General features: G+C 35.9%; 1 protein-coding gene across 1 annotated transcript in view; it reads left to right on the top strand.

Annotated features, from left to right (window-relative positions):
- TMPRSS11D (transmembrane serine protease 11D) overlaps window positions 1-24,573 on the top strand; it is a 62,043-nt gene extending 37,470 nt beyond the window's left edge. The window contains exons 4-10 of the mRNA XM_001109114.5: window positions 4,357-4,424; window positions 8,484-8,641; window positions 11,704-11,742; window positions 13,434-13,611; window positions 19,268-19,527; window positions 20,966-21,108; window positions 24,273-24,573. Coding sequence (XP_001109114.1) covers window positions 4,357-4,424; window positions 8,484-8,641; window positions 11,704-11,742; window positions 13,434-13,611; window positions 19,268-19,527; window positions 20,966-21,108; window positions 24,273-24,434 — 1,008 coding nt within the window. The 3' untranslated portion in view covers window positions 24,435-24,573. The remainder of the gene's footprint in view (window positions 1-4,356; window positions 4,425-8,483; window positions 8,642-11,703; window positions 11,743-13,433; window positions 13,612-19,267; window positions 19,528-20,965; window positions 21,109-24,272) is intronic.
- The last annotated feature ends 1,953 nt before the right edge of the window (window positions 24,574-26,526 follow it).

Consider the following 26,526-nt stretch of genomic DNA (forward strand, 5'->3'; position numbering starts at 1 on the left):
CATGCTCCCCAGCCCCACTGCTTCAGTTTTACCATCCAAGCGAGGCTAGGAGGTGCACCTCCCTCAGTGGAGGACAGCAAAGCACCAGTGGCTCCAGGGAGTTGAGATCTTTTGATGCTTTTTGTTCTACCATCTATCTGAAAAGCTGTCTCTCAGCCATTGCCTGCCTTTACACACAAGTGCAGTCCGGAATTGGGAGACGGGTGAGATTTATTATGCCTAGAGATCTGGATACCCAGTTGTTTGGGAGTGTGTTTTCTGAACCACTTGTTGGTTTAAGTAATGCAGGTTTATTGATGCCACTTCTCTTGAATCGGTGACTCTGGACCCGCCACCTAAGTGAATGTGCAGAGGGAATGGAATGGCTGCAGTAGATCTCATTTAAAACCAGTGCATCCCAGCAAAAGAAACTACCATCAGAGTGAACAGGCAACCTACAGAATGGGAGAAAATTTTTGCAATCTACTCATCTGACAAAGGGCTAATATCCAGAACCTACAAAGAACTCAAACAAATTTACAAGAAAAAAAAAAAACAACCCCATCAAAAAGTGGGCAAAGGATATGAACAGACATTTCTCAAAAGAAGACATGCATAGAGCCAACAGACACATGAAAAAATGCTCATCATCACTGGCCATCAGAGAAATGCAAATCAAAACCACAATGAGATACCATCTCACACCAGTTAGAATGGCGATCATTAAAAAGTCAGGAAACAACAGGTGCTGGAGAGGATGTGGAGAAATAGGAACACTTTTACACTGTTGGTGGGATTGTAAACTAGTTCAACCATTATGGAAAACAGTATGGCGATTCCTCAAGGATCTAGAACTAGATGTACCATACGACCCAGCCATCCCATTACTGGGTATATACCCAAAGGATTATAAATCATGCTGCTACAAAGACACATGCACACGTATGTTTATTGCAGCACTATTCACAATAGCAAAGACTTGGAATCAACCCAAATGTCCATCAGTGACAGATTGGATTAAGAAAATGTGGCACATATACATCATGGAATGCTATGCAGCCATAAAAAAGGATGAGTTTGTGTCCTTTGTAGGGACATGGATGCAGCTGGAAACCATCATTCTCAGCAAACTATCACAAGAACAGAAAACCAAACACCGCATGTTCTCACTCATAGGTGGGAACTGAACAATGAGATCACTTGGACTCGGGAAGGGGAACATCACACACCGGGGCCTATCATGGGGAGCGGGGAGGGAGGAGGGATTGCATTGGGAGTTATACCTGATGTAAATGACGAGTTGATGGGTGCTGATGAGTTGATGGGTGCAGCACAGCAACATGGCACAAGTATACATATGTAACAAACCTGCACGTTATGCACGTGTACCCTAGAACTTAAAGTATAATAATAATAATAAATAATAAATCTAAAAAAAAAAAAAAAAAAAAAAACAGTGCATCCTCCCAGACACATACAGTAGCAGGGAAGTGAGTCAATGCCAGGACAGCACCAGCTCCCGCTTCGGTACATTTCCAAAGCTCTCAGTCTGTGTACAAAAGTTTGCTCTGGGGCAGCAGAAATGGCCCTGGGCAGGTAGTCAAAGGTCTGGTTTGATTTTCTCCACTTCCAGGCAAGTCACTACAAGGCTCACAGACTTTTTTCTCACCTGCCACATGGGTCCAGTGAGATCTACTGAGCTGTAAATAATGAAATGAGTGTGTGTGCAGTCATCTATAAGTTGTAAAGTACTACAAAATGGTGATACTTTGGGATTTAGGTTATTTAAGGCTGAATGCTAAAAATGTCAGGCATTGTGGCAAAAGGAATTGAAAAATAAGATTGATTAGGATTTAAAGACAAATGAAGGCACACACGCAAGTGCACATACACACTGACACTGCACAGCCCCTGCACAGGCAGATCCTGACCATGCAGACCTGCGGCTCTGCCTCTCCAAGTGCACTCCTTTACTACATAAACCCTCCTTCTCTTCTGGGACTGTCACCCCACCAGAGCTGGCACTGAACCCCTGCTGCTGCGCTTCCCTGGGGCGTCAGCTTTTGACAGGGGGCTAACTCCCTCTGTAGGAGCCTTAGCATCCCTGGGACTTCCTTCCCCCACCCCCAGCCCCTGCAGTTTGTATCTATTCCTAACTCAGTCACCTGGCATTTGTTAAGTTCTAATGAGTGTCAGTAGTAACATTTTCACCCACTCTGTGAAATATGGAATCTTATTCATAGGCCTCTTCTTTTATATTTGTATTTGCATATCAACCAATTAATCAACTTGCTTTCTTTATGTTGCTTATTATCTTAGTCCTTACTAAATTGCCTCTTAATGTTTTCCACATAACAGAAATGTTAAAATGGATCTTTAACATTTTGGTCCAGTCTAGCCTGTGCCAGTGCAATGCCAAATCATGAATTAAAATATAATTACAAGAACCACTTATCCAAATTTTAACAATTCCTTCAACTTTACGACAGTATCTTCTACTTCGATTAAAGTCAAGTAAAATTAAAGTTCAATATTTTTATTAAAATATCTCCTTTAACATTCCATATTAATCAACATATTAAAGCTCATGATTCTAAGTAGATTACTGGAAGTTACTTTATCCAATTACAGCAATGGTTAATTTTAGATTATAGAATTTAGAATGACTTTTTGCCTTTTTTTTTTTTCTTGTTTTTAAACAGAGTCTTGCTCTGTTGTCCAGGCTGGAGTGTACTGGCGCGATCTTGACTCACTGAGACCTCTGCCCTGCAGGTTCAAGTGATTCTCCTGCCTCAGCCTCCTGAGCAGTTGGGATAATAGGTGCCTGCCACCACACCTGGCTAATACTTTTTTTGTATTTTTAGGAGAGACAGGGTTTCACCGTGTTGGCCAGGCTGGTCTCGAACTCCTGACCTCAAGTGATCCACTCACCTCAGCCTCCCAAAGTGCTGGGATTACAGATGTGAGCAACCATGCCTGGTCTGACTTTTTGCTTTCTTCTTAATACTTACTAGTATTTCTTGAATTTTTAAAAAAGAAACATAAAGTACTTTGATAAAACCAACAGTCTCATTGTTCTTAAAATTGTTCAAATGTTCTCTGGAAAAAAAAAAAAAAACAAAGTTATCATTTGGTTAAGAATCATGTTGGTCTGACATCAGTCATCCTATAGGAGTGAATATTGAAAAAGTAAGATATATTGTGGTGTAATCGACATTGCATAAATTTTACCATTTTGAGAAGAATCGGCTTCAAATCCTGGCTTAATGTAATACCCACCATGCTAGTTAATTTTCTTATCTTCACCTTTTCATATCCACATCCACCTAGGTGTCACCTCACAGGATAAGCCAGCATAATCCATTCTTCTTAATGAAACCACAATACATCTGACCCTGCATCTCAGGAGAACTGTATCAGGCACAGCACTTCCAGTTGACTGTGAATCTGAATGTTAGGCCTCAGGAGAAACATCCTTGCTGGGACCGAGTAGTGATTCAAAGAGATAGTTCATGTTCTGATACAGGCACATAATGTTTAATAATCACATCAGAGTAATTGGGATATCCATCACCTCAAGCATTTATCTTTCTTTGTGTTAGGAACATTCCAACTCCACTCTTGGAATAGGCACCCTGTTGTGCTATTAAATGTGAGATCTTATTCATTTCATCTAACTATATTTTTCTACCCATTAACCATCACCACTTTTCCCCTCTTCACCACTACATTTCCTGTGAGGCTGGAGGATTCTTAAACACAACAGTTAGAGGCCAGCCTGAGTAATATATGAGACTCAATCTCTAAAAAATAAAAAAGATATTACCAACTAATGCTAAAAAAAAGAATAGTCCCTGATGCTTAGGTATGAATCAGAAATGACAAAAAAAAAAAAAAAAAAAAAACCTGCCCTTTTGCTTCCTTCTCCCCTTCTCTTCAAGTTTTCCATTGCTACTCATTTTAGTCTGGTTTAATCAGGTTTCATCCATTAAAAGCAATTGTTGGGATCACACATTTTGAGTTGTGTCAGTGGACTTCCCTCATGCTGGCATGACTCCTGCCCCAAGCCCTTAGAACAGTCACCAAGCCATATAACATAATCTCTCATTGAGTAAAACAACTGATGTGTTTAGAATGATTTCTAGCAAAAACCCATCCTGTCCAGCATCATCTCTGTGTAACAGATAAAGGAATAGGTACTGCATCAAAAGGTTACAGAACCTGTCCAAATCAATCCCATGTGTTTTGCAATGGAACTGGGTTGAACTAAAGTGAAAATTCAGTTTTCTACTCCTCATTAACATGTCTCATGTTGCAAGGTTGAGAGGAAGGAGAACTGTAATTACAGAGAGTTCCCCCCCCTCTTTCTTTCTACAGATTACTAGAACATTCAAAGAATCAAATTTAAGAAACCAGTTCATGAGAGCTCATGTTGTCAAACTGAGGTGAGTAGAACTGTAGAAAAAAATATTTAACTATAGATACAATGTGGCATATTTGACTTTTTGTCACAGAATGAATAGTAAATGACATGTTCAGATAAGTTGTTGCAATATTATGAAAATAGTATTTTAGTCATCTTAAAAAAACAATGCCAAAAAAGTCAAACATATGATCTATTTAGCTACTAATATAAATAACCATATTACATCTATTCTTATTGGGAAGAGGAAGAAGGGGTGGAGAGAGAGTTGGGGTGAAGGTACAGTAACAAAGTCATCCTGTTGTAAAACTCCAGTGGATATCACTCACAGTGCAGCCTATGTCAATAGTCCTTCCTGGAGTTGTACAGTGCTGTGGTTTGGGTGTATCCATCCAAGATCAAGACACTATGACCATCATCAAAAGTGGCTTTTTGGTTTTATCTGCCTGACGTGCTATAATGAAAGGGTATTATGGCCAAATCCAAGGCGTGTTTATCATGAATTAATAATAGGAAGAGTAGCAGCATGCATGCTAGTTATTTGCCATTCCTGCCTTAGTTAAATATGATGTGATAAAACCGGCCTTTCCAACTGAAATAGTCACCCTTACTCACTCTCCTGTAAATGTCTCAAATGACCACATTGCTCTAGCCTTTAAATAATATGCAATAGTTCTTTGGCAGAAGAGGAATTATACCAATTCTTTCTCAAATACTAGCATCACAGGAAAATTAATTCTTACTCTCTGGAGAGTCACCTAGTAAGTATCTGGAGCACACATGTCTGGTCAGGCAAGTTTTGATGAGGAGTTAAAGGGGTAAGAAGAGTCTATGAGAAGGAAATTTTCCAAAACACCTCTCAGTCAATTCAGTGCACATGCACTTAGTACTTTCTTGTGAGTATCTGTATCAGCCACTAATACTCAAAAGTAAGTAAGCCCTGAAAACCTGTAGGACTACATGAGCCTTCTGCATTTTCTCTCTTTTCGGTCACTTCCCACTTATCACTCAATCCTCTGCAACATGGCTTCAATACCATCACAAAATATAAACTGCTCTTGCCAATTCAACAATGACATCCAAATAACAAAATCCAAAGAAACCACATCAGTCCTATTCTTGGACCTCTCAACAGTATTTCGTCCTGTTGGCCTGTCACTCTTGAAATAGGACTATCCCTTGGTTTGTATGGCCTTGTACACCCTGATTTTCCCCTTATCTCCCTAGCTATTCCTTCTTGGTTTCCTTTATGAGGTCTTACTTCTTTGTATATTCCTCATATGTTGCTGAACATCAGGCTGTGCTCTAGGCCTCTCATCTTCTCAGGTCACACTCTCTCTTTTCATTGACCTTCACTGCCACCCATATGCTGAGTGCTCTCAAAGTTATATCTCTAGGCCAGTCCTCTTTTGTCTCTAGACATGAATATATGCAGCCATCTACTTGGTACCATCACGTGGATAATTCTCATGATCTCTTCCAGTTTGACTGCTTCTTTGTTTTTTTCTGGGCTCTTTTTTAGCATTGCTTTACATGGAACTTTATCATGTCTCTCAACCTCTATTTTATCTTTTATCTATGTTAGATTCTGTGTAATTTCTTTATCTCTTTTAGATAACAAATTTCTCTTGAACTTTGACTTGTATTCTGTGTAACCCATTTATTGTGTTTCCAATTTCAATGAGTATGATTTTCTATCTGAAAGTTCTATTTGTTTCTTTTGAGAATCTGCCTGGTCTTTTAAAAACATTTCTTATTTTAATTTTTGTGGGTACCTAGTAGTTATATGTATTTATGTGGTACATGAGATGTTTTGATATAAGCAAACAATGCATAATAATCACACTGTGTAAAATGGGGTATCCATCCCCTCAAGCATTTATCCTTTGTGTTACAAACAATCCAAATATATTCTTTTAGTTATTTTTAAATGTATAATTAAATTATTATTGACCATAGTCACTCTGTTGTGTTATCAGATACCAGGTGACCTTTTAAAAATAATGTTTTCTACTTAATCTCATTTTTATGATTCCCTCTTTTATGTCATTTGTCACTTCAAATATAATCACTTGTCTGTTGATTCTATTGTGTGAAGTTTTTGAGGATAATCTTTTTGTTATTTTGATTCCACCTTGGTATGGTTTGGCTGTGCCCCCACTAAAATCTCATCTTGAACTCTGGTTCCCATAATACCCACATGTCGTGGGAGGGACCTTGTGGGAGGTGATTAGATTGTAGGGACTTTTCTCCCCTTTGCTCTGTTCTTCTCTTTCCTGTCACCATGTAAGAAAGATGGGTTTGCTTCTCCTTCTGCAATGATTGTAAATTTCCTTAGGTCTCCCCAGCCATGGGGACCTCTTTTCTTTATAAATTACCCAGTCTTGGGCAGTTCTTTATAGCTCCGTGGGAAAATATTAATACACTCCTCATGATGTGTTGTTTACCATTGAAATTGTATGCTTAAATTTAATCTCACTTGGGACCCTGTACAACCTAGACTTAACACATCTACCTCCAGAGCAGCTACATCTGTCAGACATTCTAGAGGAATCAGCAGCACATGGATTTTGTTGTTGTTGTTAATTTCTTAGTTTAAAGGTTTTGGGAGTATTCAGGTAGTATTAAGGAAGATTCAGACATCATGCAGCCAGGCCCATGATTACGAATTTTCAGGTGATATTTTTTTTTCTTAATTTAAAGCTGGATCTTGGAAACAGATAAATTTATTTTTTTATGAGATGATGAGCATATTTTTTTTCATTCTAGTTCATGCTGTTATTGGGGGTTTAGTTCGAGACTCCTGGCCTTATTCTAAAACCTCAAGTTCAACTTCCTATTTTGCACTAGCCCAAGGTCCCATCTCCAGCCTCTATGTAAATGCTAAACACAAGCCTGTGGAATATTCTAGTCTAACCACATACTATTCATATTCTTCTTTATTTTTGGTCTTCCAGGATTTTCCTTACTTTTCTATGAGCCCAGTTTTACACTTGAAATGGAATTTATTATATATTATCTATCGTTTTTATTTGTGTTATACAGAAAGTGTTTTCTAAAATTATTTAGGCTTCCATGTTGCTAGACATGGCAGTGGTAATTATTTGTTCAGTGCCTGTTTCTACATCTAAACTGCCAGACCCATATGGCAACTGTGAATCTTGGTCACAGCTAATTTCTGAAGCTTAGAATAGTGCCTAGCACAAGAAGTCGTTTATCTAACATTTTTTAAAATAAATATTAAATTAGTATCTGGAATGAATATTAAGTTACAGCTGGTCATTGAGGTGAGAGGAGGAAGCCAAGGGAGAATATGAGGACCTCAAAGCCAACTATCTTTAATGTACTTTTTCAGAAAAGAAGATAGCCAATGTTAGGTAGAGAAACTGGTTTATGAGGTAATTTTCATGGAAGAAAATAGAAATTACTGAGGCTTTAGATAATCAGAATATTTAATCAAGTCACCAAGGTTTATTGTGAGGAATATTTATCGTTAATTAAAATGATTGATGAAATCTTAATATATGACAAAAGTTAAAATTTGCTTTTGTAGCCAGATGAATGGTCCAGGTACCAAGAAATTAAGTTGAGTCTCTCACACAAATTTAGAATCTCATCACTTTATGAATTTGTTTAAGGAGATTATTTTTAATAACATTGGCGAAGTCTAAGAATAGCTAATATTTATAGTACACTTACTGTATATTATTGACTCTTCTTTGAAGTTTTGCATATAGTGATTCATCTAATCTTCATAACCCATTTTACATGTGAAGAGACTTAGATATAGAAAGATCAAGAAACTTACATAACTTATCCAAAGTTACACTGTAAAATTCTGGCATTATAACTTCAAAATCAGCTCTCCTATAGTGAGTACAATGTTCTGTGCATTGAAATCAAATTTGTGAGATAGCATCGTGATATAGTATTATGTATACAAACACTGTTATAGAGATCTATCTGAAGTTAAATTCCACAAATGAATTCTTTAAAAGGGTTTAATCAAGAAGAGTATATAAACAGGATGGTGAAAAAGTGTCATGTTATTTGTTTTTTAAAATATCTTTATGATTTACAGTCAAGATGGTAGTGGTGTGAGAGCGGATGTTGTCATGAAATTTCGATTCACTAGAAATAACAATGGAGCATCAATGAAAAGCAGAATTGAGTCTGTTTTACAACAAATGCTGAATAACTCTGGAAATTTGGAAATAAACTCTTCAACTGAGATAACATGTAAGTATAATTTTTCATAAACAATTTTATTTCAACATATCCCTCAAGTTTACCAATTCAAATTCACATTTTAATTGAGAGGCTGACTTTTCTTTCTTTGAAACTAAACTATGAAAACAATACATTAAAAAGCTAAATATACCATATAGCTCTCTAACGTAAAACATTCTAAGATTTAAAGAATCATTTGGCATTTATATAGTAAATTTTATTTGCTAAAAATTCTCATTAATTATCCCTGCAACATTCCTTATGAGTGATGTTACTGTCAGATGTCATTTGTGGATATGACATAGGAGGGGTACATAGATGCTGAAGGTCAGAGAACTATTTAATTAATGATCCACCTCAGAGGCTCCTTCATTTTTCTTTGTAACATTTATCACAATTGAAATTTCAAAGTTATTTGTGTAATTTTTGTATTGTTTGGCTTTATCCTACACTATAATCATCCTAAAAAAAAAAGAACCAGTCAAACTTCTTCATCCTACTACCCTGCTACCACCTGGTCTCCCTCATATAACACATATTCAATAAATAATTCTTGCATGACTGAAATAAAAGAAATAATATATGCATAGAATTTAGGACATTCCTCCAAGTTAGTCACGTTCTGCTAGTTTAGTAAGTCATGATTTCTTCACTATGAGCTCAAGATTAAAAGGATTTTGATGATTCCCACACTAGACTGGTAGGTACCAGTTACAGATGTACTAACTGTTAAATATTGAAATGCTTTCCTATTTGTTAGTAAACAATTACTGCATCAGGCCCACAAAGTTGTCTTCCGAGATGCTTCAAATCCACTGCCCTTGCAGCTAAAGAGTTATGCTTAGCAAAGCAAAGAACTCTAAGACACTGCTCTAACTCCATAGCCTGATTGCATCTTTTATGACTGGCCGATGCTCATGCACTGCAGTTTGTTAGGTAGTTGAATATTACCTCTGCTTCCACACATTAAGGAATTCTCATGAATGCACTTCATGAGTGTTTATTTACTTAGCATTATACCAGACAATATGGTGATACAATGGTAACATAATAGCAGTTTCCACCTCCAGAGCCCATAATCTAGTTGAAGGGAAAGATATTCCAACACAAGAGTGTTGACAATCAAGATAGAATATGATCAAAGGCCCAGTGTGAGGCCCAGGCAGTGACCACTGCAGGAATCTAGGGAAGAAGAGACCAGTGTGCTTGGGATATCTAGCAAAAGTTTCATGAAGGAGAATGGACTTTGACTTTGAAATATGGGTAGGATTTACATATTTTGAGATGAGAAAAAGAAAATTGCCAGAGAAGGAAAGCGTGAAAAAGGAAAATAGTCTGTACCGAACGTGATGCTTTGACAGAACAATGAAGAAAGGGGCCTGCTGGAATGATTGATTAGTGTTCATCATTCACATCATCATCATCAAAACACTTATTTAATGAGAACTTACTATTTTTAGGCATGGTTTTAATGCCTTATATGAATTTTTTTCTTGATTAATCCTTACAACAACCATATCCCATAGATAGTTTTATTGTCCCCCTTAGAAGAGATAAATTGCCCAGACTGACACAGTCAGTATATGAGGCAGTCAGGATTCAAACTAAGTCTGTTTTGTTCAAAAAATTAAGAATGGCCAGCTTTTTAAAATGTCCTGTCTCCAAAAGTATGATTTGGCTCCACTGAAGCTTGCAAAACAAATGTGATACCCAAACCTTGTGAAACTTTTAGTGGGAAATAACTTTGGATAAATCGGTTTGAGAGAGCATGGGAACCTGTCTTGAAAAGTTTTAATTTATCTTGCAGGAAATAAAAATGATGGGTTTCTCAATTAAAAATTTCAATCAAGGAAGGATATGATCTAACATAACATTTTTTAGAAAGGATCAGTCTGGTAAGGTAGAGGTGCATAAACTGAAAAGGAGCAAAAGTGGTGGAATTCAGTTAGAAAATTTTTGTAACTGTACTGATGTCAAATGATGAAAGCAGGAACTAAAGTAGTAGCAAAAGGAATGAAGAGGAGAGAATAATTCAAAACATAGAGGACAGAGGTACAGAATCTGGAGATTATAAGACGTGGAAATGATGAGAAAGGAGGAGTTTGAGACAATTTCAGATTTTGGAAGTGGTGTCATTTTACTAAAAGGAAAGAATGAATGGCAAATTTTGGATAAAATTGGGTCACATTGCGTTTGATATGAGTGTTGGACATGCAGAGAAAACAGTCTTGTATGCAGTTCTTAAATTGAAATAGACAGACCTTTACCATCTGATACTGACATATTTTCCTTTCCAGGCTCACCCTCTATTTCCCTAAACACAACACATGCTCTAGCTCTCCTTACTTTATTGCTCCACAAACATCTTACACCTCCAAGCATTTGTGCCCACTATACCTTCCATCTGAAATCTCTTTTGTTCCCTTGTGTGCCTGAAAAATTCCTTTCAGATCTTCAAAATATAGTGCAGATGCTATTTCCTCTATCTCAAATGTTATCTCCTCCATATAATTTATATTAGTTATTCTCTTTTTTCTTTTCTCTACTTTGCACTTACATTTATTTGAATGATTGCGTGATTAATTTCTATCTGTAAATTATGTGAGGGCAAGTCCTCTATATTTTGCTCACAGTTAAATCTGCAGCACTTATTATAGAATGGTATCATTGGAGTAATATACATATATTTAAGTACATGATAAATTAACTTCCCTTATAGCATTTATCACATTGCATCTCAATGACTTGCTTATGTTTCTGTTTTCCCATATAAATTGAGTACCTTGAAAGAAGAGATACCTATTAAGTATTTAATGAGAAATTAAAGTACAAACTTTAGTATGCATAACAACAAATTGGGAAAAGGTGGTAAACAAAGAGATTTGTAGGGCCCATGAGTTAGAGATTGTTTCAGCAGGTCTGAAAGGGAGCCTAGGAATCTGCATTTTAGAGGACTCCCCCTACAACAAGTAATTCGCTTCTTGTTGTCTGACTACTGTACTTTAAGAAATTATGGTGAAATGATATACAGCCTTTACTGTGTTTATCTTATTCTCATTTTTAAATTCTAGCACTTACTGACCAGGCTGCAGCAAACTGGCTTATTAATGGTAAGTTTTTAAATTATTTTGTAATTATAATTTGCCAAATCATAAAGAGTAAAAGTGCAAGTCTTTTGTGTACTTTTGGCCAGGGCAGTGTCTATCATGTTGATGTCTTTGTTCTTAGTTCGCTCAGGTGGTGTTGAAACAAGACAGTGATGATCCCAAGTGTCCCATGGAATGGACTTTAAGTTTCCCCTTTCCTTTTAGAAAAAGGAAGAAGTTGTAGTGGAGGACTACCCACTCTGTACTCAAAACTGGCCTCATGAAAATTTCCTTGGCAGCTTTGAGAAGCTTTTACTGCCCTGGTTCTAAAGTGGCATTTCTGCAGACTTACAAATTATGTTTGATGACACCATTTATGTAGCTTCTCCTAAACACCAGAGTAGTTTGCTTTGTTGTGAATTCAGGTTAATCACAAAGTATAATAAAAAAGAATTATGAGAAGTCTTCTCAGCTTTGAGTCTATAACCTGAAGGAAAAGTCACTACTTTTCAACATCATCCTACGTATTCTCAGGCTAGGATAGCAGAAATGCAATCCCTAGAAAACAGCAACTTACTTCTCTGACCAAAAAAAATGCAGTTAAAAATGAGTTCAATGTACCTGGTAGCTGGCCTATCTTAGTACCTAAGTGATTTTACAAAGTGATGCTAGTCCCATCAGTGTTTTTCAGCTTCACTACATATTTAATTCATGCTTATTGTTAATGAAACTGTGATAAACAATTTACTAGGGTATTTGTTTGGGTGATGCCACAAAGGAACATATGTATATCTTAATGAAAGCCTGGTCCTCCTTTATCCAGGAAATTTGCTAGGAAAAAAAGCCTTTAGATGGTTGTGCTATTAAACCAGGGCACTACTTAAGAGCCAACCCAGCAATAGTTTTGCAATTTACCATTAATTTCTGAGTAATAGGCCACAAAAGAGAAGAAAATCATGGGAATGGGAGTTAAGAGGAATCGGGTGATCAGCCTACCCCAGCCCATTTCAGCTCTGGCCAGTAGAGTGGTCACAGGCTCTTTGAAAACATTTAAATAAACCTTATTTAAATGAAACCCTCTGTCACCCTCAAGAATATTCTGTGGTATAGCAGCTCCTTTTTGAGGGCATGTTTGGTAATACAGCATCAGTCTTGGACTGGATTCTACAAGATGAACTGCAGTCACTAAGGAGTCTTTTGGATGAGACAAGTTTTCCTCCAACTTCAGTGTGTGCATGAACCTCACATCAAAACACAGCTTTAGATTTGTCCCATGATGTGGTTCTGAGAATCAGCACTTCTAATAAGTTTCCAGGGGATGCCCATGCTGCAGGTCCACAAACCACACTGAGCATAGCAAGACCATTGAGAAAAAGGAAATTTCCCAGGAGTCTGTGGCCTGAGCTGGCACATTCAATAATGATCTCTCTTAACCTCAACTCATAGGGAATTCCAGGGAACTCTGAAACTGTCCAATATTTGAAGCCCATATGCCAACTAAATTCAGAAATGTTCTCCAAAATGCCATCTATAAGCAACAGTAGTCACAAATGAGTTGTAAAAATACATTGATCATGCTTTTTGGAAAGTCCAGCATGTCCTCAGGAAGAATGTACAAGGCATAAAAGTCATAAATTATGGAAAAACTCTTCAGCTTCTTCCAAATGTAAAGGAATCATGATCTTCCCAGCACATTAATGCCCTTTTCTCATCAGAATGTGGGGCCGGTCCAGACCTAATAACATTGTCTGAGCAGAGAATCATTGGAGGCACTGAGGCTGAGGAGGGAAGCTGGCCATGGCAAGTCAGTCTACGGGTAAATAATGCCCACCACTGTGGAGGCAGCCTGATCAGTAACACGTGGATCCTGACAGCAGCTCACTGCTTCAGAAGGTGAGAACACCGCTACCTACCCATCTGGGAACAATCAGAATAGACAGGTCATGAAGACTGCACCCTAGGATTGAATTGAGCCAGAAATAATTCAGTACAAAAAAATCAATAAGAATTTTCTTCCTATTCATGAGAGGAAAAGCATTTTTCCCCTTTAGCATGCTAATTTAGTGCTATTTCTCTGTTTCAGGTAATAGTATATTAGCACAGTAAAGAACAAAAATTTATATGTCAGAATGTTTTTTAAATCCTAGCTATAAAAGCTTAAGAAATTTACTAAATCTCCACAAGCTTTATTTTTTTTTTTTCCAAATTAAGGGACAACACTGTTATCTGTGACTTAGTGTTACTGGTAGCATTGAGTACACCAATGTAAACATATGTTAAATGTCAGCAAAATGAATTGTTGTGGAAGATTTGTACATTATATCATGGAAGCTGATGGCTAACCTAGAGACCACCCCATGCCATTAATTTATTCATTCATAAAGATTATCGAGTATCTAGTATGAGCACAGTGTTATATATTGTAGAAGCTACTAGTATAAACAAAGTATTGCCTCTGCCTTCAAAGAGCTTACACTCTAATGTTGGAATTAGAATGCACAAAAATAATGATCAATTACAATGAGTAGCATAAATAAAAATTTTTTAAAAAGGCAACTTATAAGAATTCTTAATTGAGGTGACTAAACTATTGCCGACACGAGGGTGATATGCTGCCAGTGGAGAGTAGGTTGCATAAACTTACCCTATTGGTAAAAAGAAAAGTTCACATTGCTCATAAAAGAAGGATTTTAGACTTCAGCATAACTAAAATCTGTTTGTTTCAAACCTGCCTTGTTACTGGGGCATCATAGACCACAACAGTTGTTGGGAACTTAAATCAAAAAGTTCACCCAGAAAAATAATGGAGATTTGAACTCGTGTGCCCGTGATCATATCAATTTTCTTCTCAGACTCTTACTCTAAATTGGACTTCCTTATCACACACACACAGTCTTCTATAGCCAGATCAATCCAGTCTTATTTCTCAAAGCATGTACCTTGAGCTTCAGATAAACAGCATTGTTCTCTTGCCCTGGACTCTTCCTACATTTCCCTACCTATGAGTATCTGCTCAATCTGCTTATCCTTGAAATGTCAATGTATTTCCCAAATCTCTATTTGAATTTTATGAAATTTTTGATAATTTCTAAGTAGTCTTTTTCAGATTTATAGGCACTACTTCATGGTACAGTGCCTGTTACAAAAGTATTTGTTAAATTTAGAAGGAATAAAGGTTTAAAAGACGAGGGTCGTTTCTGAACTAAAGTTTTAGGAAATCCCAAATTATTTTGAATTTTTCTCATAGTAATTTTATAACAATATTTTTATATGCAGTGAACACATTTGAAATTTCAAAAGATACTTCCAGAATTACCAGTTTTCTGATATAGATTGGCAAATTTATTACTACATCCCAAATAACCCAAGAGACAAAATTCACAAAAACATTTCAATCTTCATTGCCACTTGAAAGGTCAAAAAGCAGAAATGACACGCACTGATTTCAATCATACTCTTGAATGTGGGAACCAGGAATTCAAATACCTGGACTTATCAGGCACTTAGCATAACCAAGAATGGAATAGAAACCTTACTGGATTCTAAGCCCTATTCAGGCCCAACCACCAAAAACTAAGTAAATGATATCACTATAATGAAAGCCAAGTTATAAACATCACCAATGATGACCAAAGGAATCCATGGAACTTTGAATTTTGCCACCCCACATCCTTCTATTCATTACCATGATTGATCCACTAAAGCTAACAAACTGCGTGAACCTTGTATTGGGTCCTTCCCTAAAGACCTGATTGTCACTGAGAACCATCAGTGAGCATTTGTTTGGGGCACAACCAGCCTTACATCGAAGTACATAGAAGTGATGAGGTGTTATCATAGAGGATTATCGAATTATCACCTCTTCTATGTAGCTTTCCCTGATACTCTCTTTCCTCTACATTGAGTTCCACAGAAATTTGTTTATCTGCCTTTAACAGTTGTCCTCATGATTTGTGATATTTGACTTACCTCTTGTCAGTTTCCTTCACTAGTGTGGAGTTCCTCAAGGAAAGAGATCATAATTACTTTTATTTTTATTCCTGGAGACTCATATTATTCCTTATACAAAGTAGACACTTAACAATGGCTTCTTGAACTATAATTAATGAAAATAATAGCTACCTTCAAGAAAGTTCACTTTGTGCCAAACACTATACTTGACATAATACATTTCTCATTAATGCTTAAAAATTGTGTGAGAAGGTATCACCAATCACATTTCATATGTAAATAAACCCCAGAGCTATTAATTAACTTGTCATAAATAACACTTTTAATATGTGGCATAGCCAAGATTTAAATATAAATGTGACTGGTTCCAAAACGATGCTCTAATTCACTAGCTGGAAAGAAGAAAAGGAGGAAAATAAACAAGTAGGAGGAAGAGAGGGAGGGAAGAGAGAAAAGGAAGGAAAGAAAGAAGAGTCTCTTCAGAACTTTCACTGTAAAGACTCCGAGCAAAGGAAGTTGAATATAAAAACAATCATGGGTTTGTTTTCTAATGTTTTTTTCTTCAAAATTTTTAACTCAGGTTCACTCTTACACAAACTACTGTGTCTTATAAAAGTATTTCAGGTCATAGAATTTTTATTTTCTGTATTAACTTCACTATCTAATCTCCATAAAACTCCTAAATTGGGATTATTTGGTTACATTTTGTTTTTACTCAACCCTTAGGAACAATGTTAAGTTAATCAGCCCTCCAAATCACAGACCCTTATTTTCATCAGTCTGTACAAGGCATTTCTCTCATTTTATTTTTTTTTTTCCTCCTGTCATCCCTGGATTTCACTTCCACTGCCCTCCTTCTGCCCATATGCCTCATACTAATATGTTCAAAATATACATGTCTTAAAGGTACATGCATGCACCTACAAAACCTATAGTGCTTTTTGGTATGTATATGTCTTTAATTTAAATAAGTAGCATTGTGTAAAAGTCTAACATTGTTTCTTACCATTTTCACTCAATCCTTGGAATTTTCATCTGAAGCACTGCTGCATAGCACCCCACGGTATGCAGTCACCATATTTCCTTCATCCAATTAGGTTGCATGACCTACCTTCCCATTGCCACAAAGAGCACACACAAAATATTTGTGCTTATCTTTCTGTAAACCTCCAGTAATTTCAGAAGCACACAAGCAGGCTGTAAAATATACCAGAATACTCTCTGGGTACTTAAATCTTTACCAGTAATGCAAAAGAGGTCCAATTTCCCTCCACATCAACATTTAGTATTATTCTTTCATTTAAGTTTTATCAGCCTTTTAAATGTACATAAGATGCTCATTTTTATAATTTGAATTTCTCAGATTCCTAGTTTGAGTATCTTTTCATATATCTAAGAGCTGTTTTGATCTCTCCTACCATGAACTGCCATTGATATTCTTTGCCTATTTTATAATGGTTTTACTGCTTATTTATTACTGGTTTACAGACTTTTAAAATATATTCTACAAAAATTTTAGATAGTAAACATTATCAATCTTTTCCCATGGTTTCTCATTCATCTGGTAAATTTAGATACAGTATATCTCATTTTGATTTAATAGAATTCATTCTTTTTTTACCTTTTAGTTTGTGTTTTTGTTGTTTAGCCAAAAAGTCCCTATTCCTAGGTCACAAAGGTAATGTCCTTTATTTTTCACGTTACTGTTCTATCTCTGTCTTCCTCTATGTATATAGATGCACATATACTTGTATACACACACATATACATATATATGAGGGGAGTTCAATAAGTTTATGGAAAATAAAATTAAAAGATAAAATAAAAAATTATAAACTTTATTTCTCAACATAAGCTCCATCAAGTTCAAGACACTTTTGTAAGCAATAATACCAGCCATACAGTCCATCCCTAAAGAACTGAGGGTCCTGAGAATTTAACTATGTCAATGCAGTCTTTTTTACATTACCTTTTTATAGTACTTATTGAAGAAAAATGGGTGCCCTTTAAAGATTGTTTTAAGATTAGGAAACAAAAATAAATCAGAAGGAGTCAAATCAGGACTGAAAGGTGTATGCCTAGTGATTTCTTAAACTAACCTTATTTGATGAGAGGAATGAGCATGAGCATGGTTGTGGTGGAGAAAAACTCTGGTGGAGCTTTCCTGGACACTTTTTCTACTAAAGCTTTGGCTAACTTTCTTACTCTCATTAGAAGAAGATGTTAGTTTTCACTGACCCTTTAGAAGGTCAACAAGCAAAATGCCTTCAGCATCCCAAAAATCTGTTGTCATGACTTTTGTTCTTGACTAGTCTGGTTTTGCTTTGACTGGACCACTTCTACCTCTTTGTAGCCATTGCTTTGATGGTGTTTTGTCTTCAAGATTGTATTGCTAAAGCCATGTTTCATCTTCTGTTATAATTCTTCAAAGAATACTTCAGAATCTTGATCTGAAATGTTTAAAATTTCTACTGGAAGCTCTGACCTTGTGTACAGCTGATCTGGGCAAAACAGTTTTGGCATCCATCAAGTAGAAAGTTTGCTTAACTTTAGTTTTTCAGTCAGAATTGTATAAGCTGAACCAGTTGAGATGTCTATGGTGTTGTCTATTGTTTCTCACTGTTAATTGTTGGTCCTCTTTAATTTAAACATGAACAAGATGAAATTTTTCCTAGCAAATTGATGTGGATGATCTGTTGCTGCGGACTTCACCTTCAACCACATCTCTTTCTTTCTTAAAACAAATTATCCATTCATAAACTGATGACTGGGGGAGACGTTGTCCCCATAAACTTTTTGTAAGGCGTAAACAATTTCACCATTCTTCCAGTTTCATCATAAATTTGATGTGTTTTTGCTTCAGTTTTAGCAGCATTCAGGTTGCTTTGATAAGAGCTCTTTTCAAATTCATGTCTTACTCCTCTTAGTGCCTCAAACTGATCCTGTTCAGTATAACAAGTTAGTATAAGTCTATTTGCATGCAAAAATTTTTGAAATCCATGCATAATTTGTTTATAATATACATTTTCCATGAACTTTTGAAGACCTCATACGTACATATGTATATATATGCACACACACACCAAGATCTTCAACCATTATCAGACTTAGTGCAGAAAAATTATTCATCCAGTAATAAGATAAGAATGCCCCTTGTCATCACTACTATTTAAATGGTGCACCTGGCTAAAGGAAAAGATAGGAATTGAAAGAAATTAGTTAAATCTAAAATGTTTATTATTTCAGGTTTCTTAGTTGCTTAAATGGGAAGGGAGGTATGGACAAAAGAGAAATCAAAGATATTTGTGTTATGCTACTTATCATTAACGTATCAGCATAACTTCATTGGAGTAGAAAAACACCAAGATCACCCCAAGATATGTTTTCTAAAATCTTCTCCATTTCTTTAGACAAGTGACCATGTATTCTGCCAGTGAAGAATTAAACTCACTTGCCAGCTTATAATGCAGGAATATATAACAAAGAGATGTGGATCCAATAGTTTCTGGATAGTAGTACAGGATGGCTAAGACAAATTTATATATCTGAAATGTTCACAAATTCCCTACTCATATAACATGTTTTCATAATGTTTTAGCAACTCCAATCCTCGTGAATGGATTGCCACCTTTGGTATTTCCACAACAAATCCTAGACTAAGAATGAGAGTAAGAAGTATTTTAATTCATAACAATTATATATCTGCAACTCATGAAAATGACATTGCACTTGTGAGACTTGAGAACAGTGTCACCTTTACCAGAGACATCCATAGTGTGTGTCTCCCAGCTGCTACCCAGAATATTCCACTTGGCTCTACTGCTTATGTAACAGGATGGGGTGCTCAAGAATATGCCGGTAAGTGTCTCAGAAAAAAAATTAACAATAGAAATGTCTTACATTTGCTATTATGTAATTTTTTTAAATTAGGAAATGCCTGGAATAGGTGTTTCTATTCTTCTACAGACAGAATCATTCTATATTCTGTTAAGACCAAGCTCTGGCTACCCCTGAGTTTCCTTAGCAAAGCAAAGCAATGCCCAGGAACTATGGAGAATTCTCAAATATAGTTAAAGGAAAATGTAAAACAAAGTTATGAAGAACATGAGTTATTTAATAATACGGAGATTCTATAAGATTCAAACAGCTTCCCTATAAACAATAAGAAAGATTTTGTTTGTTTGTTTGTTTGTTTGCTTGTTTCTTAGAGACAAAGACTCTCTCAGACTGGAGTGCAGTGGCGCAATCATGGCTTACTGCAGCCTCAAACTCTGGTCTTAAGAAATCCTCTTGCTTCAGCCTCCCAAGTAGCTGGAACTATAGATAAGTGTGTACCACCATAGCCAGCTTTTTTTGTTTGTTTTTTGTTTGTTTGTTTGTTTTCTAGAAACAGGTTCTTGCTATGTTGCTCGGGCTGGTCTCGAATTCCTGCCCTCAAGTCATCCTCCTGCCTTGGCCTTCCAAAGCAATGGGAGTATTTAGATTAGACATTCTATGAGGACTTAATAATTCTTAAAGTATTAACTGCCCTTTAAAGTATTCTAGGATAAAATAAATCCTGCCTCTATGGCAAAGACTCGATGTGTACATAAGCATTGTTTATATTTGTTTATTGAATGAATAAAATGGAAACTAAAATGAGGACAATGCACAAGAGCTACTAGAACCAAAGAGAAAGTAAGAGTATCAGCAAAGGAGTGGAAGGGTAGCATTGACAATTTCCCTGGGCTTTTACCCATGTTGTAGATTGTCTCTCCAAGGAATAATACAAAGCCTTAATAGTTCTAGAACATGTTCTATTGTGTTTTTGTGGCCCAAAGTAATTTGGTGTAATAGATAAAATTTGCACCAGTCATGAAAAACTGGTGGTGTCATTCTGAGAGTACATCAATATAAAATAGACTAGTTCTTTAGCCTTGAACCTAGGCTGGTTTCTCTTTTGCTGCTAGGTTAAAGGTTATTCAATATGTAATCTTCCAATCCAAAGTCTGTCAGTGGATAATTTAAATTCTTTTAGTCAATTTTAAGATAGCAAATTTGTTTTCTCTAAAGGTTTAAGGGGCACTGTGTCACAAAACTAAAGCAAAAAAAAAAAAAAACTGATCTGCAAAAGGGGTTATCTTCATCTACTTGGAGAATTTTTACTGCAAAGAAACTCCAGAGTAAATCTTTAGGAGCCTTCACTGTTAAATATGAAATAATGTTTGGAGTACACTTATTTCTTCTCAAATTTATTATAGGATCAATAATGTACATATCTTGAAGTCCATTTTTTTCCTGCTTTTATACCAAACAGGCCCCACAGTTTCAGAGCTAAGGCAAGCACCAGTCAGAATAATAAGTAATGATGTATGTAATGCACCATATAGTTATAATGGAGGCATCTTGCCCGGAATGCTATGTGCTGGAGTACCTCAAGGTGGAGTGGATGCATGTCAGGTAAGCTCATGACAATCTCATCCATGTCATCATCCAAGAAGTGTATGAGCACTCCCTAGTGTGTGATAATGTGATAGACATAAAGGGAACAGTTACAATACACAGTTCTGTTCCTCTAAAATTTATAATCTAGATTTTAGAAATAAAAATTTTTATGAAGTTTATCTATCATGAAAGCATTCACTCTGAGAGGCCACATTACAGAGTAGTTAACCATCCAAAGCCAAGAATCAGAAAGATCTCGATTTGAATTCCTTAACCTCCATTACCAAGTCACTTCATCTAAAAGCTGGGGATAATCACAATAGCACCTAACTTTTTGCATACTAAGAAAAATTAAATGAAGACTAAATATGTCAGGCACATTTTAAGCAACAAAGAAATCTCATCTATTTCACTGTTGTTAATGTAGACCATGGTCACTGGTGTTAATAACTTTAACCTCAACCTTTTAACTGCTATGAAGGATTAAATAAAAAATTAATCACTATATTATAAAATTAATATATATAGTAAATGAATTTTAAGAGATAAATAATAATTTTTGGACACCTTGAAGACAGAAACTTTATACAAAACCCTAGTAATTTAAGTCACAAAAGCTCCTACAATAATGAAACAGTACAAATGAAAAAGAAAAGAAATAACTATTAGATTTGGATCTAGCCCATAATTTTTAACCAAATGTACAAAAACAAACAATAAATATGAAATTCTCACTGTAAAGTGATTAAAATCAAATTTTAATTCTAAAATGTTAAATTAAATTATCTAAACATAATTGATGCGGTTATGTCTTTTAATAGGTTTTGTTCACATATCTGAAATCCAACTCCATATAGTAACAGGAACAGGTAGTGTCAGAAATGGAATATTCTTTTAGCCTGGAGTTTTAAAAAATCGATCTGTTTACTTGAGGAACTTGTTGCTGTTTTTCTGGGTGAATTGTGTACAGAAGGACAAGAATTATTCTTCACATCAAAAGGTCACTGACTTTCATATTTAGTGCTCATGGTCTTTAAAAAGTGGATAAAAATTAGTTCTCACATTTTAGGTAAAGCCCCCAATCCATGAGCACTTTTCCCAAAATGAAACATTTTTATCAACTGTAAGTTGTGTGTAGGTGGAGATTTGTTTTTCAATTGTCAAGTTACTGTTAATTACCCAGTCCTTTATCTCCTTTCGGTGGAGATGTCTCTGTAGTAGGAAATCCTTCCTGTTTCTCTGTTACTACTGGCCCTGAAACAACAAATTCTCAAGTTTCATGATAGCTTTCCAAAGAATCCATCAATCAAATAAGCAACACACCTCCACACTGACAACTCCAGACCTACTGAGAGCATTAATTAAGACTTAAAAATAAGCATGAGTTTTAAAGGGGTGTTATTCATTATTTTCCCATTTATAATGGCCTTACCTTCTGTCCCTCGGTGCATACAAATTATTCTCTTCCTTCAAGCCCAGTTCAAACCATAACTCATCATGATACCGTCCATGTGTATTCCACTCTAGGCCTCACTGATTTTTAACTGAAATACTATAATGCATAGTCCACACTTAAAAAAAAAAAAAAAAGGACACAGCACTTTACATAAGAACTTAAAAGATCTTATTTGTTTTGTCCATTCTTTTGTTCATTTTTACATTCATTAATTCAAAGGAATTATATTAATTACTTTCTATGCACCAGACATTATGTTAGCACAACAATACTATCCCTGCATTCAGCAAGCCTATGGTCTACAAGACAGGACACAAATTCAAATGCCTGCAGTCAGGCAATGAAGCTGGCTAGATATGGAAAAATTACAAGTCCCTCTTGCTTTAACATTTACTTGCCCACATTTGGTCAGACATCATGCAAAATAATTTCTCACTATAGAAAAAGCACTACAAAAACAGTAATAGAAAGTACTGAGAACTGGTTAACTGAAGCATGCATATGTCATATAAAAGAAGCAGGTGACAACCAGCTTCACGAAGTATTTGCCATGCATACTGGCACTTCACACACTGACTCTTCTCCCCATCTAGACCAGTAATTAAACAGGTATGGATGAGCTAGCTACTAAGAGCAGCCAATGAATAGCTGACTAATTTAGAAGCACACTTGGTAATAATAGCTGACTTTTATTAGTACTGACTATACATTATGCTAAGCTGTACTCAAAGTGCTTTGAGTTTTAAACTCATACAAACATTATAAGAGGAAACAGAGGTACAGAGAGCTATTCACCAGCTTATCAAAGGTCACATAGCTGGTAAGTGGAGGACTTAAACCCAGAATGTAAGACATACTCAATATGTCTCCCCAACTAGATTATTATGCGCACAAATGTTTGTTGGTTTGTTGGTTCATTATTATGACTGGGTGGTAAGTATCTCATTAGGAGTGTTTTGCTTATGACTATATACATTTCTTCACCAAAAGAAGACTTTTTGATGATATACTATGCATCAGACACCATGTAGTGTGCCAAGGTTAGGAAGATAAGTGAGACTTCCAGAAACTCATTCATTCAACAAACATCTCCTAAGGGCTAGAAGCTTCGGTTTCAGCAGTGTACAGAATAGGTATGTTTTCTTTCCTGTTGGACCTTACAGTATATCTGGGAAAACAGACATTGAACAAATATAATAAATGCAAGTGAGTGTTTCAGAGGCATGCAGCTGCTATATCAAAAACAAAACAAAACAAACAAAAAACTGACCAATGGGATTAAGTGTAAATAGGCACACAAATGCACAAATGTGCTTTTATAAAGTAGTGGAGCAGTGACAGAGACACACACAAGATGTAAGGACACAGTGAAGAACAATTGAGCCCAAAGCTGGAAAGGGTGAGAGTGGGAAGGAAAAAGGTTGCTCAGAGAAGTCTTCCTGAAGGAGAGAAAGCCTGGATGAGTAGGAGGCAACCACGCAGTGACTGACGGAAATCTGAAAAATGTATTTGTTATCTTCTCAGACTTGCTGAAGGAACAACTAGGGTACTTTGAGGATTTCAGTGATTTTTCCACGACTTGGTATAATATTTCAAAAGGAAATAGGCTGACATTATTCATATAATGGATGTGACTCCTTCCTCGACTGCCATAGAAATAAACTCCTTAATATTTTGGGTTTGTCTTTGTACTTAAGTAATAAGTCATTCTGTTTTTTTACAGGGTGACTCTGGTGGCCCCCTAGTACAGGAAGACTCACGGCGGCTTTGGTTTCTTGTGGGGATAGTAAGCTGGGGAGATCAGTGTGGCCTGCCAGATAGGCCAGGAGTGTATACCCGAGTGACAACCTACCGAGACTGGATTAGGCAACGAACTGGGATCTAGTGCACCAAGTGCATCCCTGTTGCAAAGTCTGTATGCGGGTGTGCCTGTCTTAAATTCCAAAGCTTTACATTTCAACCGAAAAAGAAACTGGAAATGTCCTAATTTAACAACTTGTTACATAAACATGGTTTAACAAACACTGTCTAATCTTTCTTTATTATTAAAGGTTTTCTATTTTCTCCAGAGAACTATATGAATGTTGCATAGTACTGTGGCTGTGTAACAGAAAAAACACACTAAACTAATTACAAAGTTAACAATTTCATTACAGTTGTGCTAAATACTAGTAGTGAGAAAAACAGGAACCTTGAGCATGTATACTAGGGGAATCTGCACAGGTCTAATGGGTCATAGGGGTCTTCTCTGAGGGTTTCACTGAGGATGAGAAGCAAGCAAAATGTGGAAACATGCGAAGGAAAAAGTGATGGAATAATATTCAGGACAAAAAGAACAATATGAGGCAAGAGAAATAATATGTATTTAAAATATTTGGTTACTCAATATCTTATAGTCAGTATGAGTCCTAAAATTAAAAATGTGAAACTGTTGTACTATATATAACCTAATCTTAATTATTCTGTACGAACATGCTCCCATAGGAATTAGTGGATAATTTTCAGCTATTTAAGGCAAAAGGTAAAATAGTTCACTCCTCAACTGAGACCCAAATAATTGTAGATATTTTTCATGATGACTCATGAAAAATATCATTCATCTACCTAACGAAGAGACTATATCTACTTTACAGAGAAGTTAAGAAATATACCTACACAGCCTTCTCAGGTGCTTTACAACTACATAGTACTTTTAACAACAAAATAATAATATTTTTAAGAATGAAAAATTTAATCATCAGCAAGAATTTCCCACTACAGACTTCCTGTCACTGGCAGTTATATTTTTGAGAGTAAAATGATCTTCAAATGCTAAATCTAAGTAATGAATTGAAAGTTTAAAGAGGGAGAAGAGTTGGTTTGCAAAGGAAAAGTTTAAAAGCTTAATATCAATAGAATGATCTTGAAGACAGAAAAAACTTTTTCACTCTTCCTCTCTCATTTTCTCTTTCTCTCTCTCTCTCCCCTTCTCATATACATGCCTCCCCCACCAAAGAATAAACGTAACTTAAATCCACTAAAATGTAATGGCACAAAAATCTATGTAGTCTGAGTCATTAATATTCCTGAGTTTTATGAGCTCCCAGTGCAGCTAAAGTTTGCCTATGCATGATCATCTACACGTCAGGGCTTCCTCCTTCTAGAAGCTAACTCCCTACATCTGGGCATCAGGACTTCTCCATACATTTGCTGAAAACTTCTTGCATTTCCTGATGTAAAATTGTGAAAACACCTACATTAAAGCCATCTACTTTAAGGGAAGGGGAGTTGAAAATACAACCAACTCTTGACAAAATGTATAAAGAAATCTTTGCTATACTTTATTTCAAATAAATTCTTTTAAAATAATTTCTCTGCCTAATTATTTATGGAAGTTATGACTTTTGAAGGACAATTCAAAAGCATTTATTTAATTGGTTCTGCAATGAAAGAACTGCCACCTATATTCTAGTAAAGGCCTGGCACTTTCTGCTATCTTTTAATCAAGCGCTATAATTGAGGCAAGCATCCAGCTTGACACTCCTCAGCTGCACCCTGTGAAGACAACATTGAACTGGTAATTTAGAGTAAATCTCAAGGGAAGGGCGTCTTTGTGCTTGAGTGTGTTTGTGTGTTTGTGTGCGCAGCTGCCCTCATATAATAGCAAACATATGTGTGTTTATTCTTATGTATTAAAAGCTATATAAAAGGAGATGATTATTTAGCAGAAAATAGAGCAAATTCAATTATTTATTGAAAACAATAAAAACTTATTTAGCAAAATATGCATATTTTGTGAAAAGATATTTGAAAACTAGGGGAGCATTTATTTTAAGAGCTTTTTTTTTTAATGTGCTGATAAATTCAATTTTTCTGACACCTATGTGTGGCTTTATGAAAGTAATTTGAGTAGTTACAGAGGAGTGGTGATTTATAAATGCTTTCAGTCCTTAAAAAATCATTCTGGGAGCTCTGGAAGAAACTTTCTAGCACCCTAA

Source organism: Macaca mulatta, chromosome 5 (genome assembly GCF_049350105.2).
Source record: "Macaca mulatta isolate MMU2019108-1 chromosome 5, T2T-MMU8v2.0, whole genome shotgun sequence".
NCBI classification, from domain to species: domain Eukaryota; kingdom Metazoa; phylum Chordata; class Mammalia; order Primates; family Cercopithecidae; genus Macaca; species Macaca mulatta.